The sequence below is a fragment of the Staurois parvus genome, unplaced genomic scaffold (genome assembly GCF_062004578.1).
Source record: "Staurois parvus isolate SC_StPar_1 unplaced genomic scaffold, SC_StPar_1.0 ptg000066l, whole genome shotgun sequence".
Classification (NCBI taxonomy): Eukaryota; Metazoa; Chordata; class Amphibia; order Anura; family Ranidae; genus Staurois; species Staurois parvus.
This window is the reverse complement of record NW_028317862.1, coordinates 10,557,488-10,571,305: the sequence shown is the minus strand read 5'-3', so window position 1 is coordinate 10,571,305 and position 13,818 is coordinate 10,557,488. Positions and strand designations below refer to the sequence as shown.

General features: G+C 42.2%; 1 protein-coding gene across 1 annotated transcript in view; it reads right to left on the bottom strand.

Moving 5' to 3' along the window:
- Positions 1–11,556, bottom strand: part of BRDT (bromodomain testis associated) — a 169,299-nt gene extending 157,743 nt beyond the window's left edge. Inside the window, exon 1 of the mRNA XM_089668933.1 lies at positions 11,368–11,556. Coding sequence (XP_089525059.1) covers positions 11,368–11,556 — 189 coding nt within the window. The remainder of the gene's footprint in view (positions 1–11,367) is intronic.
- Positions 11,557–13,818: the final 2,262 nt, after the last annotated feature.

The following is a 13,818-nucleotide window of genomic DNA, read 5'->3' as shown; positions in this document are numbered from 1 at the left end:
TTCTGATGACTCTTCCATGAAGACCATATTTGTACAAGTATTTCTTTATAGTGGAATAGTGTACCACAACTCCAGTGTCTGCCAGATCTTTCTGGAGGGATCGTGCAGTCAAACGTGGGTTTTGAATTGTTTTTCTCATAATCCTACGAGCTGTTCTGTCTAATATTTTTCTTGGTCTTCCAGATCTTGCTTTAACTTCCACTGTTCCTGATGACTGCCATTTCTTAATTACATTCCGAGCAGAGGATATTGACATCTGAAAATGCTTTGCTATCTTCTTATATCCTTCTCCAGCTTTGTGAGAGTCAACTATTTTCAGTTTCAGTTTTCTAGACAACTGCTTAGAAGAACCCATGGTGCTGATTGTTGGGGCAAGGTAGATGAGTCTGGGCATTTAAAACCTTTGAGATTGACATCACCTGGTCTTCCCAGATGATGATTGAGAACAATCCATGACACTGGCAGGTCTCAGCTTGGCAAAGGGGGCAGTGCATGCTATAAATTCTGCAGGGTGCCCAAACTTTTGCAGATGCCATTTTTTTGTTTTCTGTTATTTTGAAAGTGTAAATGATGGAAATAAAATCTAACTTTTGTTGACATATTATAAGAATGTCTAATCTGTAATTTGATGCCTTTTGGAGATTTTTCCATCTTTCCTTGGCTTCTTTATGCACATTAATACAAATTTTTAGCTGGGGTGCCCAAACGTTCGATCCCCACTGTATATATACATACATACATACACACACACACACACACACACACACACACACACACACAGTCAGGTCCATAAATACTGGGACATCGACACAATTCTAACATTTTTGGCTCTATACACCACCACAATGGATTTGAAATGAAACGAGCAAGATGTGCTTTAACTGCAGACTGTCAGCTTTAATTTGAGGGTATTTACATCCAAATCAGGTGAACGGTGTAGGAATTACAACAGTTTGCATATGTGCCTCCCACTTGTTAAGGGACCAAAAGTAATGGGACAGAATAATCATAAATCAAACTTTCACTTTTTAATACTTGGTTGCATACCTTTGCAGTCAATTACAGCCTGATGTCTGGAACACAGACATCACCAGACACTGGGTTTCATCCCTGGCGATGCTCTGCCAGGCCTCTACTGCAACTGTCTTCAGTTCCTGCTTGTTCTTGGGGCATTTTCCCTTCAGTTTTGTCTTCAGCAAGTGAAATGCATGCTCAGTCGGATTCAGGTCAGGCTTGATTTGGATGTAAACACCCTCAAATTACAGCTGACAGTCTGCAGTTAAAGCACATCTTGTTCGTTTCATTTCAAATCCATTGTGGTGGTGTATAGAGCCAAAAATGTTAGAATTGTGTCGATGTCCCAATATTTATGGACCTGACTGTGTGTGTGTGTGTGTGTGTGTGTGTGTGTGTGTGTGTGTGTGTGTGTGTGTGTGTGTGTGTGTGTGTGTGTGTGTGTGTGTATATATATATATACACACACACACACACACACACACACACACTATATAATAATGGCTTTGTCATTTTCCAAAAACAATAAATCTTCCATGGACTCAACATGCCTCTCAGCAGATAGCTTAGAGTGTCTACTTTCTGAAAAAGGTTCATTTGGGGGGCATTTGTACTGTCCCGGCATTCTGGCACCGCAAGAAATGTGATCGGCAGTCAGAAAGTAAAAGCTGTATAAATTCCATTATACCATAGTTGGAGACGCTATAACTTTCACACAAAGCAATCAATATACACTTATTGGGATTTTTTTTTTTTTTTTAACAAAAACATGTACCAGAATAAATTTTGGCCTAAAGGTATGATGAAATTTGAGTTTTTTGGATATTTTTTTTAATGATATGGACCACAAACCAGCAAAGAGAACAATGGACCCAATGTTGTTAGTTAGCCCCTTCCTTGCTTTCAAAAAAACAGCTTAAATGCTTATAAAATATACTAAAAGCGTGCCTGAACATTTTTAGGCATTTGGAATTGTATCCCTTTCTATAATTATAGTGTTATGAATGTACAATACAGTATTGATCAGTCTGGGAAACGTATGGTATAGCATAGTGAACATAGTGGAGTGGTTTGTGGAACAGCAGTTTTGGTGGTAAAAGGAGATGTGCGAGATATCAGTGGTGTAACTTAATTGAGAAGTTGTGTTAGTACCCCTGGCATCAGTGGTGGTCTTTAGGGCAATGTCCCCCCCACCCAGTGCAAGTGGATGGGTCCTCCCTTCCATCCAGTGTTAGTGATGGCCTATGAAGAAATGTCACCCCCCCCTCCGGTGTCAGTGTGGAAGAGTCACATCTGCCCAGTGGCAGAGAGTAGAGCAGTGCCCTCTTCCAGTGTCAGTGGAAAATGACCTAATCCCCTGGTGGCTGTGGTTATTTATTTGCTGTGTCAGGAGTGATTGTTCTGGCACCTGAAATATGCAGCCACTGTTGACTAGACCAAGTCACTTATATGCTACATGTGCAGACATTTGTGTCAACAGCGTTGTCCACCACCAAATTTCCAAGGACACACATATGCCAACCAATTCAGCCATGAACTAGAGCATTGGTCTCCAAACTGCAGCCTGTGGGCCGAATTTGGCCCTTTGCTTGCTTCTATCCAGTCCTCAGAGTACTATTCCTCCCACAGACACCAGTGATGGGGCACCATTCCGCCCACAGACACCAGTGATGGGGCACCATTCCTCCCACAGACAGCAGTGATGGGGCACTATACCTCCCACAGACACCAATGATAGGCAATTACTGGACACTATTCCTCCTTCCGCTAACTACAAGCACTATGTCTTTTTTTTTTTTTTTAGCGCCTACTGACCCTGGGGAATTTTCTACTCCCACTGGGTCCTCCAACCCTCCTAAAGTTTGTAAGACAGTAAACCGGCCCTTTGCTCAGAAAGTTTTGAGACCCCTGAACTAGAGTTTTCTGACATTTGAGCTTTCCTGTAATTACCACTCTCTTTGGCAGAGAAGTTGAATTGTTGCCATTTATGGAGTGGAAACTTCAACAATTCAGCTGGTTTGATACAAAGGCTGCCATTGCTGACGACCTACTGAAAATGCTAGTTTTTGGCTATAATACTTTGAGTCAAAGACATAAAACAAACACAGATTGGGAAAATCAGGGAAAAGCCAGGAATACGTATCCACATACGTGCATCAGGTCAATAACTCAAATCGTTGAAGTGAGAACACCTAGACAGCTAGCATTTCAGCAATGGCAAACTCTGCTTCCCTTATTACAGATTCCCTGAAATGTATAAATGCTGGCGCAGACAGATTTAGCAAAAATTGTCTTGTGCACAATGTGTCTAGAACGTGTATTTGAATTTGGCGCACACTGCACCACTTCTAGAATGCATGCAAGAAACATAGCCGAATCTGTCAGTGCCAAGTGTCTCTCTCTGTATGCTAAAAGAGAGTTGGTCTTAATTCGCTCCACTGTCATAAGATATGAACGGTCAGTATATTTTTTTTAATTTGAGGGCATTCATTGTGTCACAATGTGAAAGTGGCGCATTTAAGTAGGACTCGAATTGGCGCATGAGTCGCTGTCAAGAGTATTGCATAGGTTTCATGAATTTGGTGTAATATGTTAACAAGAGGGGTTAACGCCAGAAAAGTGGCGCAGTAGCTTTATTGAATTTCCTCTCTGATCTTTAAAAATTGGAATGCCATAGTGTATTTTTCCACTAACCTAATATGCTTTTAATTTTTTGCTGCTTTGGAATCCCTGATCTGCAGTGCAATTGTATTCATATTTATATTCAAATGTTTTTATTGAAATATTTCGAAACATACAGCATACGACATAACAGAGAACAAAAAAAAAAAAAAAAAGAACAACGGTATATAAGGTTCACTGTAGGTATATACATTCTAGATTGAAAAGGGTGAAGTGGAGGTACCCCGCCAACCGGCCGGGGTAGATAATAAATTCTCGTCTTGGTTACATGAGAGGTATGCTCTAGTTTTGTGAACCTTGTTGAGATTTTGGTAGGTATTTGTATAGGAAAATTGGAGAGGACAAGAGGGGGGAAAGAGGGGGGTGGGATGTGAGGCACCTAGATAATCTAAATCGTGTAATTTGAGTAGTATAAAATCATTTTATTATGCAGTTGGGATTCTGTAGCCAGCGAGTCCAGTAAGTCTCAAATTTGTGGTACGAAGAATTATGGAGGGCTGTTCTTCTCTCCATCTCGCATAGAACGTTAAGGTCAGTTATTAAGCGGTGTAAAGAGGGAGTGGTGATAGATCGCCACAGCCTGGTGATATTGAGTTTTGCAGCTGACAAGATGTGTATGGTAATAATGCGTGAAGACAGTGGTATTTTATCTATGCCAATATGAAGGAGCGCTAGAGCAGGGTTTGGAGTAACTGACGTCTTAGCGATGGAGGAGATTATCCGGAAAACTTGTTTCCAGTAGGAGGTGAGGGATTTACACGCCCACATTAAGTGGAAAAGTGAGCCTAGTTCACCACAATGTCTCCAACAACTTTGGGAGTGCTGAGGATAGAATAAGGACAGCTTAACGGGAGTTAAGTACCATTGGTGAATTATTTTCAGATATGCTTCCCAGTGTGAGCTGCACTTTGAAGCCTTGAAAGTGGTAGTGAATGTTTTCTCCCACGTACTGGGAGAAATGGGCTGGGAGATTATTTTCTCCCAGTTCGCAAGGGATGATTCGTTTGTGGTAAATTGTGCTTCCACTAGAAGTGTGTAAAAAGTTGATATACCTTTTTTTGGATAAGTTGTCCTTTGAAAAGAATTATTGTGCTGTTGCTGGTATTTTTAAGTGGCACAGGTACCTTGTATAAGATATGGGCTATACGTATATATGTGAAATGTTCAGTAGCCGGGATTTGGTATTTCCCTTGAATAGTCTGAAATGAATCTAATGTATTTTTAGTATACAAGTCTTGTATATTTAGTATTCCATGGTTTATCCATAGAGTTAGGTTTAAATGGGGGGAAAGGAAATGTAGGGATGTGAGCGGAGTGGGAATTTGAAGGTTATCTTTGCGTAAGTGACTATGGGCAATGAAGTCATACCAAGCTAATAAGGAAGCTTGTATGCATGGGTGGTTGAGTAAATTAGTCGGGTGTGCTCCTCGGGGTACGAACAATAAATCTGACAAGGTGCGCGGTAGTAACAGGGAAGTTTCCATCATAGTCCAGGTTTTGTTTATTGTGGGCTGTCTCCAAAAAAAGAGCTGATCAAGTAGAGCGGCATGGTAGTACGATTTCACATGTGGGAGACCCGCACCCCCTCTGGATGGAGGACGGATTAGAAGGTTTGTGGCACATCTTGGCTTTTTCGAGTTCCAAAAGAATTTGTTCAATATTGCCTGGAGTTTCGTGAAGAAAGTGTGAGGGGCTGGGATAGGGAGAGTGCGAAAGATGTAGAGTATCCTGGGTAGTATGGACATTTTAACTGTCGCCATTCTACCTAAGGTCGAGAGGGTAGTGGTGCGTAATCCTTTAATCTCTTGGGGGATAGATTCAAGTAATGGTTTAAAATTAGTATTATAGAGTTGGTTTGGCCTTGCCGTAAGTTTAATTCCCAGATATGGGATGCTAAGTTTTTCCCAGGTAAAAGGGAAGTGTTTAGAAAGTAGTTTTTGGGTGTTCTCAGGCGTGTGTAAGTTCAATATAGAGGATTTGGGCTCATTGAGCTTGTAGTAAGATATGGATGCGTAATTTTGTATATGCATTCTTATCGACTGGAGGGATTTGTACGGGTTAGTGACCATTAGGATAATGTCATCAGCAAATAGGCTAATCTTGTGTTCGGAAGTTAAGAATTTAATTCCCGTGAAATTAGGGTCATTCCTAAGGTTGGTTGCTAGTGGTTCAATGAGTAGGGCAAAAATTATAGGGGATAGTGGGCATCCTTGCCTAGTTCCGTTGGATATGTAGAAGGGTTGAGATAGTGTGCCATTGGTCAGAACTCTTGCTGAAGGCTTAGAGTAAAGGGACAGAATAGCGGATAACATCCAATCAGATATTCCAAATTTTTGGAGTGTGTACGACATAAACTGCCAATGTATTCGGTCAAATGCTTTTTCTGCATCAAGCGATAGCAGGAGCGAAGGTTGGGTGTCTGATTCAAGGTGGTGTAGTAAAGATATGATACGTCTAGTGGCGTCAGGCGCCTGTCTACCAGGGATAAATCCCATTTGATCTGGGTGAATTAAGGTCGGTAGGTAGGGGAGTAGTCTGAGGGCGATTATCTTAGCACATATTTTTATATCCGTGTTAAGAAGCGAAATTGGTCTGTAATTTTGTACTAGTTGGGGGTCTTTACCAGGTTTCGGAATGGTAGCGATTATGGACTGTAACATTTCTTGGGGGAATTCCCCGGAGGATGCGACATGGTTATATAGGACAGATAGGTGCGAGTTAAGATTGGTGGCGAATGTTTTGTAATATTCATTCGTAAAACCATCATTCCCTGGTGATTTGTTTAAAGGAAGGGTACGTATGATTTTCCCAACCTCATCAAGAGAAATCGGTATGGATATAGATTCGAGTTGAGAGGGAGTTATGTGTGGGAGATTAGTGTTATGTAAGAATTGCTCTATTAATTGGGTTGTTGGTTGGGTTGTATTAGTGTCATCTTTTAAGTTATATAGTGTCTGATAGTAAGTCGCGAAGGCATTGGCTATATCTCGGGGATTTGTCAGGGGAACGTGCGAAGTAGGGTGTCGAATTATGGGTATTTTGGTTTTAAGTCGTTTTTGTTTAAATGATCTTGCTAAGAAGTGAGTTTGCTTTGTTACCGAGTGCATAGAATTTAGCTTTCGATCTTTGCAGATTGGCATCGTATGTGTGTAGTAAAATGGTGCGCAATTTATTTCTATCCGCGTTTAGTGTCGCGGTTGTGGAAGGAGTTGGATGTTGTTTATTGAGTCGTTCATTTAGGCGAATGGAGGTCATGAGTTGGTCGATTTGTTGAGAACGTTGTCTCTTAGTGCGGGAATTTAATTGTATGAGGATACCTCTCATGTAGGCCTTGTAAGCCGGCCAAAGTGTGGTGATGGATATATCAGGGGTGACACTGGTATCAAAAAAGAGTTTGTGAGCTTCCTGAATATGCTTCCGATTGTCCGGTGACGTTAGAAGTGAAGAATTGAGTCTCCAAATCGGTGGGATCGCCGTATTTTGATCATCATTTAATGTTATTTGGATTGGGGCATGATCGGACCAGGTTATAGTCTCTATTTTGGATGACGTCACATGTTGTAATGTCCATTTGTCCGTTATGAACATGTCTATTCGTGAGTACGAAAGATGTGGGGGAGAGTAGTAGGTATAATCTCTTTCAGAACCGTGCTGACATCTCCAGATGTCATACAAGTCATTGTCATGAAGAAATTGGTTAAGGGACGGTTTTGTGGATTTCAAGATGGAAGATGAGTCTATGTCTGAGTTACCTACAATGTTGAAGTCTCCACCGAGGATGAGTTTCCCTTGTTTAAGTGGAGAGATGACTTTGTAGAGTTTACGGTAGAAACGTAGCTGTTTGCAGTTCGGGCCATAGACATTCACTAAAGTATAGGTCTTGTCGTTTATTTTACACACCAATATATGGTAGCGGCCTTGTGGGTCCGACGTCTGTGATAGGACATGGAATGAGAGAGAGTCATTAATGGCCGTAATCACTCCATTTTTCTTTTTGGGGTTATTTGCCATGAACAGTTGGGAGAAACGATGAATGTATAATTTGGGTGTCTTTTGGGTAGCGAAGTGCGTTTCCTGTATAAAGAGTATGTCTGCTCGTAATTTCCTTGCTTCTTTGGATAGTAGCGATCGTTTATATGGTGAATTTAGGCCACGTACATTTAAGGATGTAAGATTAAGCATTGGTAAGCGTGGGTTCCAGTTTTTCCGTAATCTGGTGTGTTATTTGGAAGGAGTGCATGATGTTGTGTTTTCCAAAAAAATAGGTATTCAGGTGGGGGTGGTAGGACGTTCGCTCAATCAGAGCATTGAGGGGGGTTTTCCATGAGGAGTTCAGGTAATTAACACTTGGGTCTTGAGTGGGTGTCCAGTGGTGCCAAGGGAAAGGAAATGGAAGGGTAGAGAGAACAGTAAAAAACCATTTGCAAAAAATGCAAATATGACCAGTAGCCAACATTGCTACTTAGAAAAAAAAAAAAAAAATTGGGGGATGCGAATGGACTTGACCGCCAGAGGGAGTCAAGCCTATTATAACACGTAGTACGAACTTCAAAGGGTCTAGGCCGAACGCCAGAAATATCAAGTTAAGAAGTGGCTCCTGGGAGAAAACGTGAGCATGTTACATTAGAAAATTTGTCTTGTAAGGGTTATGTTGCTTCCATAGAGCTATGCGCGGGATCTTGTGATTCCGCAGGGAGGATATTCCAGGTTTTAAGTAAATCCAGGCCTGCCTCCAGTGTTTTAATAGTAAAAATCCTACCATGTTGCCGCACCGTTAATTTGGTGGGAAAGCCCCATTGGTAGGCTATGCCGTGGTTTCTGAGGGCCTTGGTGATGGATATCATTCTTTTTCTGTTGAGGAGGGTAGCTTTAGATAAATCAGCATATAGGCGGAGATTTGCATGAGATGGCGGCAGTGGCGGTGGATTCCGGGCCGCCGACATAAGTTTGTCTTTTACATGGTAGAAATTAATGGGGGCTAATACATCTCTAGGGATGGTAGCCGGTAAGAAGGAGGGTTTCGGAAGGCGGTGCGCACGGTCAATTGCGATCTCAATGTCAGAGACTGATGGAAGGAGGATTTTGATGTAGTGCTGTATGTATGGTAATAGGTCGCCATTGGTGATAGATTCAGGAATGCCTCTGAACTTAATATTGTTGCGGCGTGACCTGTCTTCCAAGTCGGCTAGTTTTAGGTTGATTTGCTCAATATCGGTTGAGTGATCCGCATGTGCGTCAATCAAGCTGTTGTGCGCCGAGATTATGTCTCCCATGTTATTTTCAATGTGGCCTATTCTGCGTTCTTGTTGCTGTACTATAGTTGATAGTTGGTTGAGTGACGCAAAAATATCATTGTGTAGAGATTGGCGCAATGATGCAAGCATACTTTTCATGCATATCTCTGTCAAGGGCATGTCAGTCGCAGGGAATGCGTCTAAGTCAGGCATGGCAGCATGAGAGGGTTTGCGGCCTGAGATGCTGTACTGGGGTCCTGATCTAGCCGTGGCCTGGATTTAACTGGGCTGAGTGATGTAGGGGACAGTGGGGGGGGGGGGGTGACAACTCACCAGGGTCCCCAGGGTAGAGAGAGTGTTGCAGCCTGGAATCGCGTTGCTGGGTCATGTAGTCCTCCTGCTGGGCGCTTGTGATGTCCCCCTGCGTGCAGCCACGGCCGCCATCTTGGGATCTCGGCCCGACGGCCGGGAAGAATTGTGTGAGCTTCCCGGGCTGATCGGAAGATTTTTTTCCTCCGTGGCATAGCTGAAGAGGTGCAGGCACTGTATGTCAGTGCCGTGGAGCCTGTGTGCAGTCCCAGGGCCGGTGTGAGCCGCTCGGTTACTGGCGGGTGGATGGCGCTGCTCTCAAAGCACGTCCACCATCAGAGCCGGCCGCGCATGCGCCCCTGTATTCATATTTAATGTCGGTTAAAATCATTTTCAATACATTAGGAATGTATTGGTGTCTTTCAAATTTGCGCAACTACTAAGATTGGAAGTTTAATCTTTCATAGGTGTAACACAAGCTTTTTATATAGAAAAAGTATAGATAGTTCTTCATTATAACATATTACTTGTACATTTCAACCATTGTGTGAGTTATCTAATCCTTGTAGACAAGGTTATGTCTGGGGCCTTAGCACCAACGTACCATTGTCCTGTTTTCTTGTGGTAAGAATTAATTCATTCACACCAGCAAGGACACATAGAAAACAATTGCTTTTTGTGTCCAGTTCACACTATACATATGTTTTGGTGTGCATTGCTTAAAAATGTCTGTGCAAGCATAAAAACAGACAACACATAGCACGTATATACTGTAGTTGAATGAAGTGTAATTTTGTGAAAAGAAAAAAAAAGAAAAAAAAAAGGGAGTATACACTGATGCATTGTAACAATGCATTGCACCACCCTTACATAACACGCACCCGCTGATATGAAAGAACCATTTACGCTAGGTTCACATCTGTGCGGGTGGTGCGGCTCCAGATCTACATAAAAATGAGGACCCGTGGGCGGGTGCCATTAATTCTATAGGCACGCCACCCGCACTGGAAAACGCAGCCATACTGGGAACCAAGGTTCCTGTGCGGGCTGCGTTTTCAGAAGTGCAGAGACTTCTTCCCTTCAAATGGATGGGATCTTGTGCCCACGCAAAACGCAGCATGCAGGAGCACACAGTTGTGAACCTAGGGTAACATAGAAAATATAAAAGGCAAAAAATAAAAAATAAAAAAGTTTTGTATAGGCAAGGGATTAGAAAGCCTGCATCTTCCCATTAGTGGGTTTACACAGGTGTGGCAGACTATTCATTTGAATGGGCTGCTATGCCTGCATTTCCTGAAGAAAAAAAAAAAAAAAAAAAAAAAAAAAAAAGAGAATTTAAATTTAAATAATGCAGCCATAGGGAAATCGCATGGTTGAAAAGCCCTCTGGTTTCCTCACCCACAAATGTGCTGTGGGTTTAGATGCATGGGGGTGCCATTAAGAATTACTGGCAGCCCCATGCGTCTCTACAGCGCAGCACGATTTGGGTGCAGGAACAACTACAATTCCCACACCTGCTCAAGTGTGAACCTAGCCTATGAGAGATTTACCCCATTTGTCCTTTTTACCATTCTCTCACGACAGTGAAAGAAAAGAAAATCCCACATTCACCGGAACAGGAATTGAGAGGAAACATTCCACTGGGGACACACCTGTCAGTGACAACAAGGAATTCCTCTTCCTTTCTGGGTTGGCTATGGGGCAGCAAGTGAAGCTAAATCTCTAAAATTGGACACAGATCACAAAAGAGAGACTGACAGGGGTTACAACCACTGCCCCCCCCGCCTCCAAAGCTATACAAAAAAAATAAATAAAAAAAAATAAAATGCCTTTAGTTCTACTTTAAACACATACATTTCAAGTACAAATCCCAGTTTTTCCCATGTGACTGGTTGCACTGCAGTTTGGTACACTTTTAATAGGAAAACGATAGAAGCCCCTTCACACTCAATGTACAACAACACACATGCACATAGGGGCAAATGGGCCCTTATTCTCCAATGCAAGCTGAAAAGCAGAATATTGGTTCAACTCATAATACGCCTACCATGCAAAACAACATGGACACAATAGATAACTGTACAATGCAATCACAGCATTTAGCCAACATTTTCCATTATTGACTTACAGGTAGGTTCAGCTTTACAGCATCTACAGGCTGCTGGAACGGCCACGAAAAATTGTGCTTCCATATCGCCTTTAAAACGACCTTTTCCAAGTATTGTAGTTGATTGGTCAGACGCCCAGTCTTATTCCGATTAATGTATTCCGGGGGTTGAGGATTTACGAAAGAGGAGTGCAGTTGCCGGCTTAACATGGTGCATCAGTTTAGTACACATTACACTGCAAGAAAGCATCAGAAATATTAAAGACCAAGCAATTCTTTTAATAGGGTGTCTCTTTAACCAATCTAAAAATGATCAGCCTCTGGATTTACAGCTGACCCTACATAAATTCTGGTCTTGTTTGATTAGCAAATGCTTGCAAAATATCACAGCTTGGTCAAGCCACAGAAAATTTCTGTGAGTGATCTTTTAAATGGCCTGACAATTGAAGGTGGTTCAGTTTTGGATGGACACCTGTGAGCTGAATCTCCCACTGATGCCGTAGATCTCCCAGAGGATAAGGGGTAAGGTTTTTCCTAATAGTTTGTGAATCCAGACCAAGGTGCACAGCCTGATGCTTTACTCCCCCTGATATAATAAAACACACATGGAAGTCAGAGCAGGTGGCATGCAGTGAACAATTAAGCAAGCATGTGCATTGTAAGCCTGGGTTCACATATTATTATACAGGATTTATATAGTGCCAACAGTTTGCGCAGCGCTTTACAATAAAAGGGAGACAGTACAATTACAACACATTTTAGTACAGAAGGAATATGAGGGCCCTGCTCATGGAGTTTACAATTTAAAGCTAAATACCTTACATATATGCAGTGCAGTATATCGCATGTGATTCGCACAGGAACCGAACCGCATTCCTGTGCAAATCACATGTGATTTGTGTGCGGTTCGATGGGAGGCGTACATTTTGTATGGCTCTAATCGCACCGCACCAAAAAGGTGCAGGACTCTTTTGTTGGTCCTCACTAGAATCAAATCGCATAGGTATTCACACCTATGCAATCCAATTCTGCACATCACACCTTGTTTTGCGGACCGATTTCGGGGTGTTGTTAACTTAACATACAAACCCGCAGCGGTTCGCATGAACGGCGTGCGATTCTGATGTAGTGTGGAATTCGCACAGAAAATGCTGCAAATTCCGCACCGCATCAGTGTGAACCAGGGCTTCAACTCAGGGGCTCCTATCTTTGGGTGTTTACCTTTTTTTTCTTTTTTAAAGGTATTAGGCTACTGTCACACTGAGTTTTTGCTTTAAAAAAAGCACCTGAAAAGCTCAAGAAAAATGCTTCCCTATGTATGTGAATGTTTATCTATGTATGTTTTCACACTGAGGCGTTGCGGTGCGGTGTAAAAACTCCTGCTTACAGCAGCTTTGGGGCATGTTTGGTGAGTTTAAAAAAAATGCCCCAAAAACGTCTCTTCCCATTGAAATCAATGGAAAACTCTTGAAAAACGCATCTAAGAAGCATTTTTGGTGCACTTTTTAAGTCATGTGTCCTTTAAAAACACTCAGCGTGGTAAAAACACCTATGTGTTTTTGCGATGGGTCAGAGTGAAAGTAGCCTTACTTACACTACCAAGCAGTATGTCCCAGGCCAATCAATTTCAGAACTCCCTTCAGTCCTTAAGAACTTTTTTGTAGCACAGAAATCTTTCCTTATACTTAGTTGATGCATATTTGATCACTACTCTGTCACATGTGCAATGGAAATGTTTGCTGTACATAGCGAAGAGGTATTTAGCTGGACTTACAAGAGTGAATGCAGGTAGGTATTGGTAGTCCAAACAGAAGGTAGGCCACAGGAACAAGGCCTGCAGGATGCTGAAAAAATATGTTTCAAAAATTGTCATCCTCATTAACCCCTTTGTTGTTGGTCCAATGGTTGTACTTTTAAAACATGTTTGGCTGGCGCTACACTGGTGATTTTAACTTCTTCCTGCTAAGAGATTTAAGCAACCATTGGTAGTCCCCTTATTAGACTAGAACTTCACATAGTAGAAGGATTTAAAGGATAAATTCACCTTTTAACAAAAAAATAATAAATGCACATTTTTCTCGCAGGTAAAATAATGTGCATATACTGTTTTTTGAGCCTGAAAAGCATTGCACCAGAGATCACCTGACTCCTGCAGACCTGTCAGTTTTTCTGTGTGCTCACACACTGACAGGAAGAACCAATGAACTACCACAGTGATCAATAGCGCCATGCTAGCTCATTGAGAACTACAAGCCAACAGCCCCAAATGCTGTTGGGACTTGTAGTTTTCCCATTCACAGAATACTGTGAATGAGTGACATGGACAGAGCCCCACACAGCCACGTTTTTTAAAATTGTGGCAGCTAGTGGGGTGGGGGGAAAAGATCCTTCTGCTAGCTGCCACAACGTGGGAGTGGGGGGGCGGTCCTTTCGTAACATGTTACATGTTATACCCTGAATATGGGTGTAACA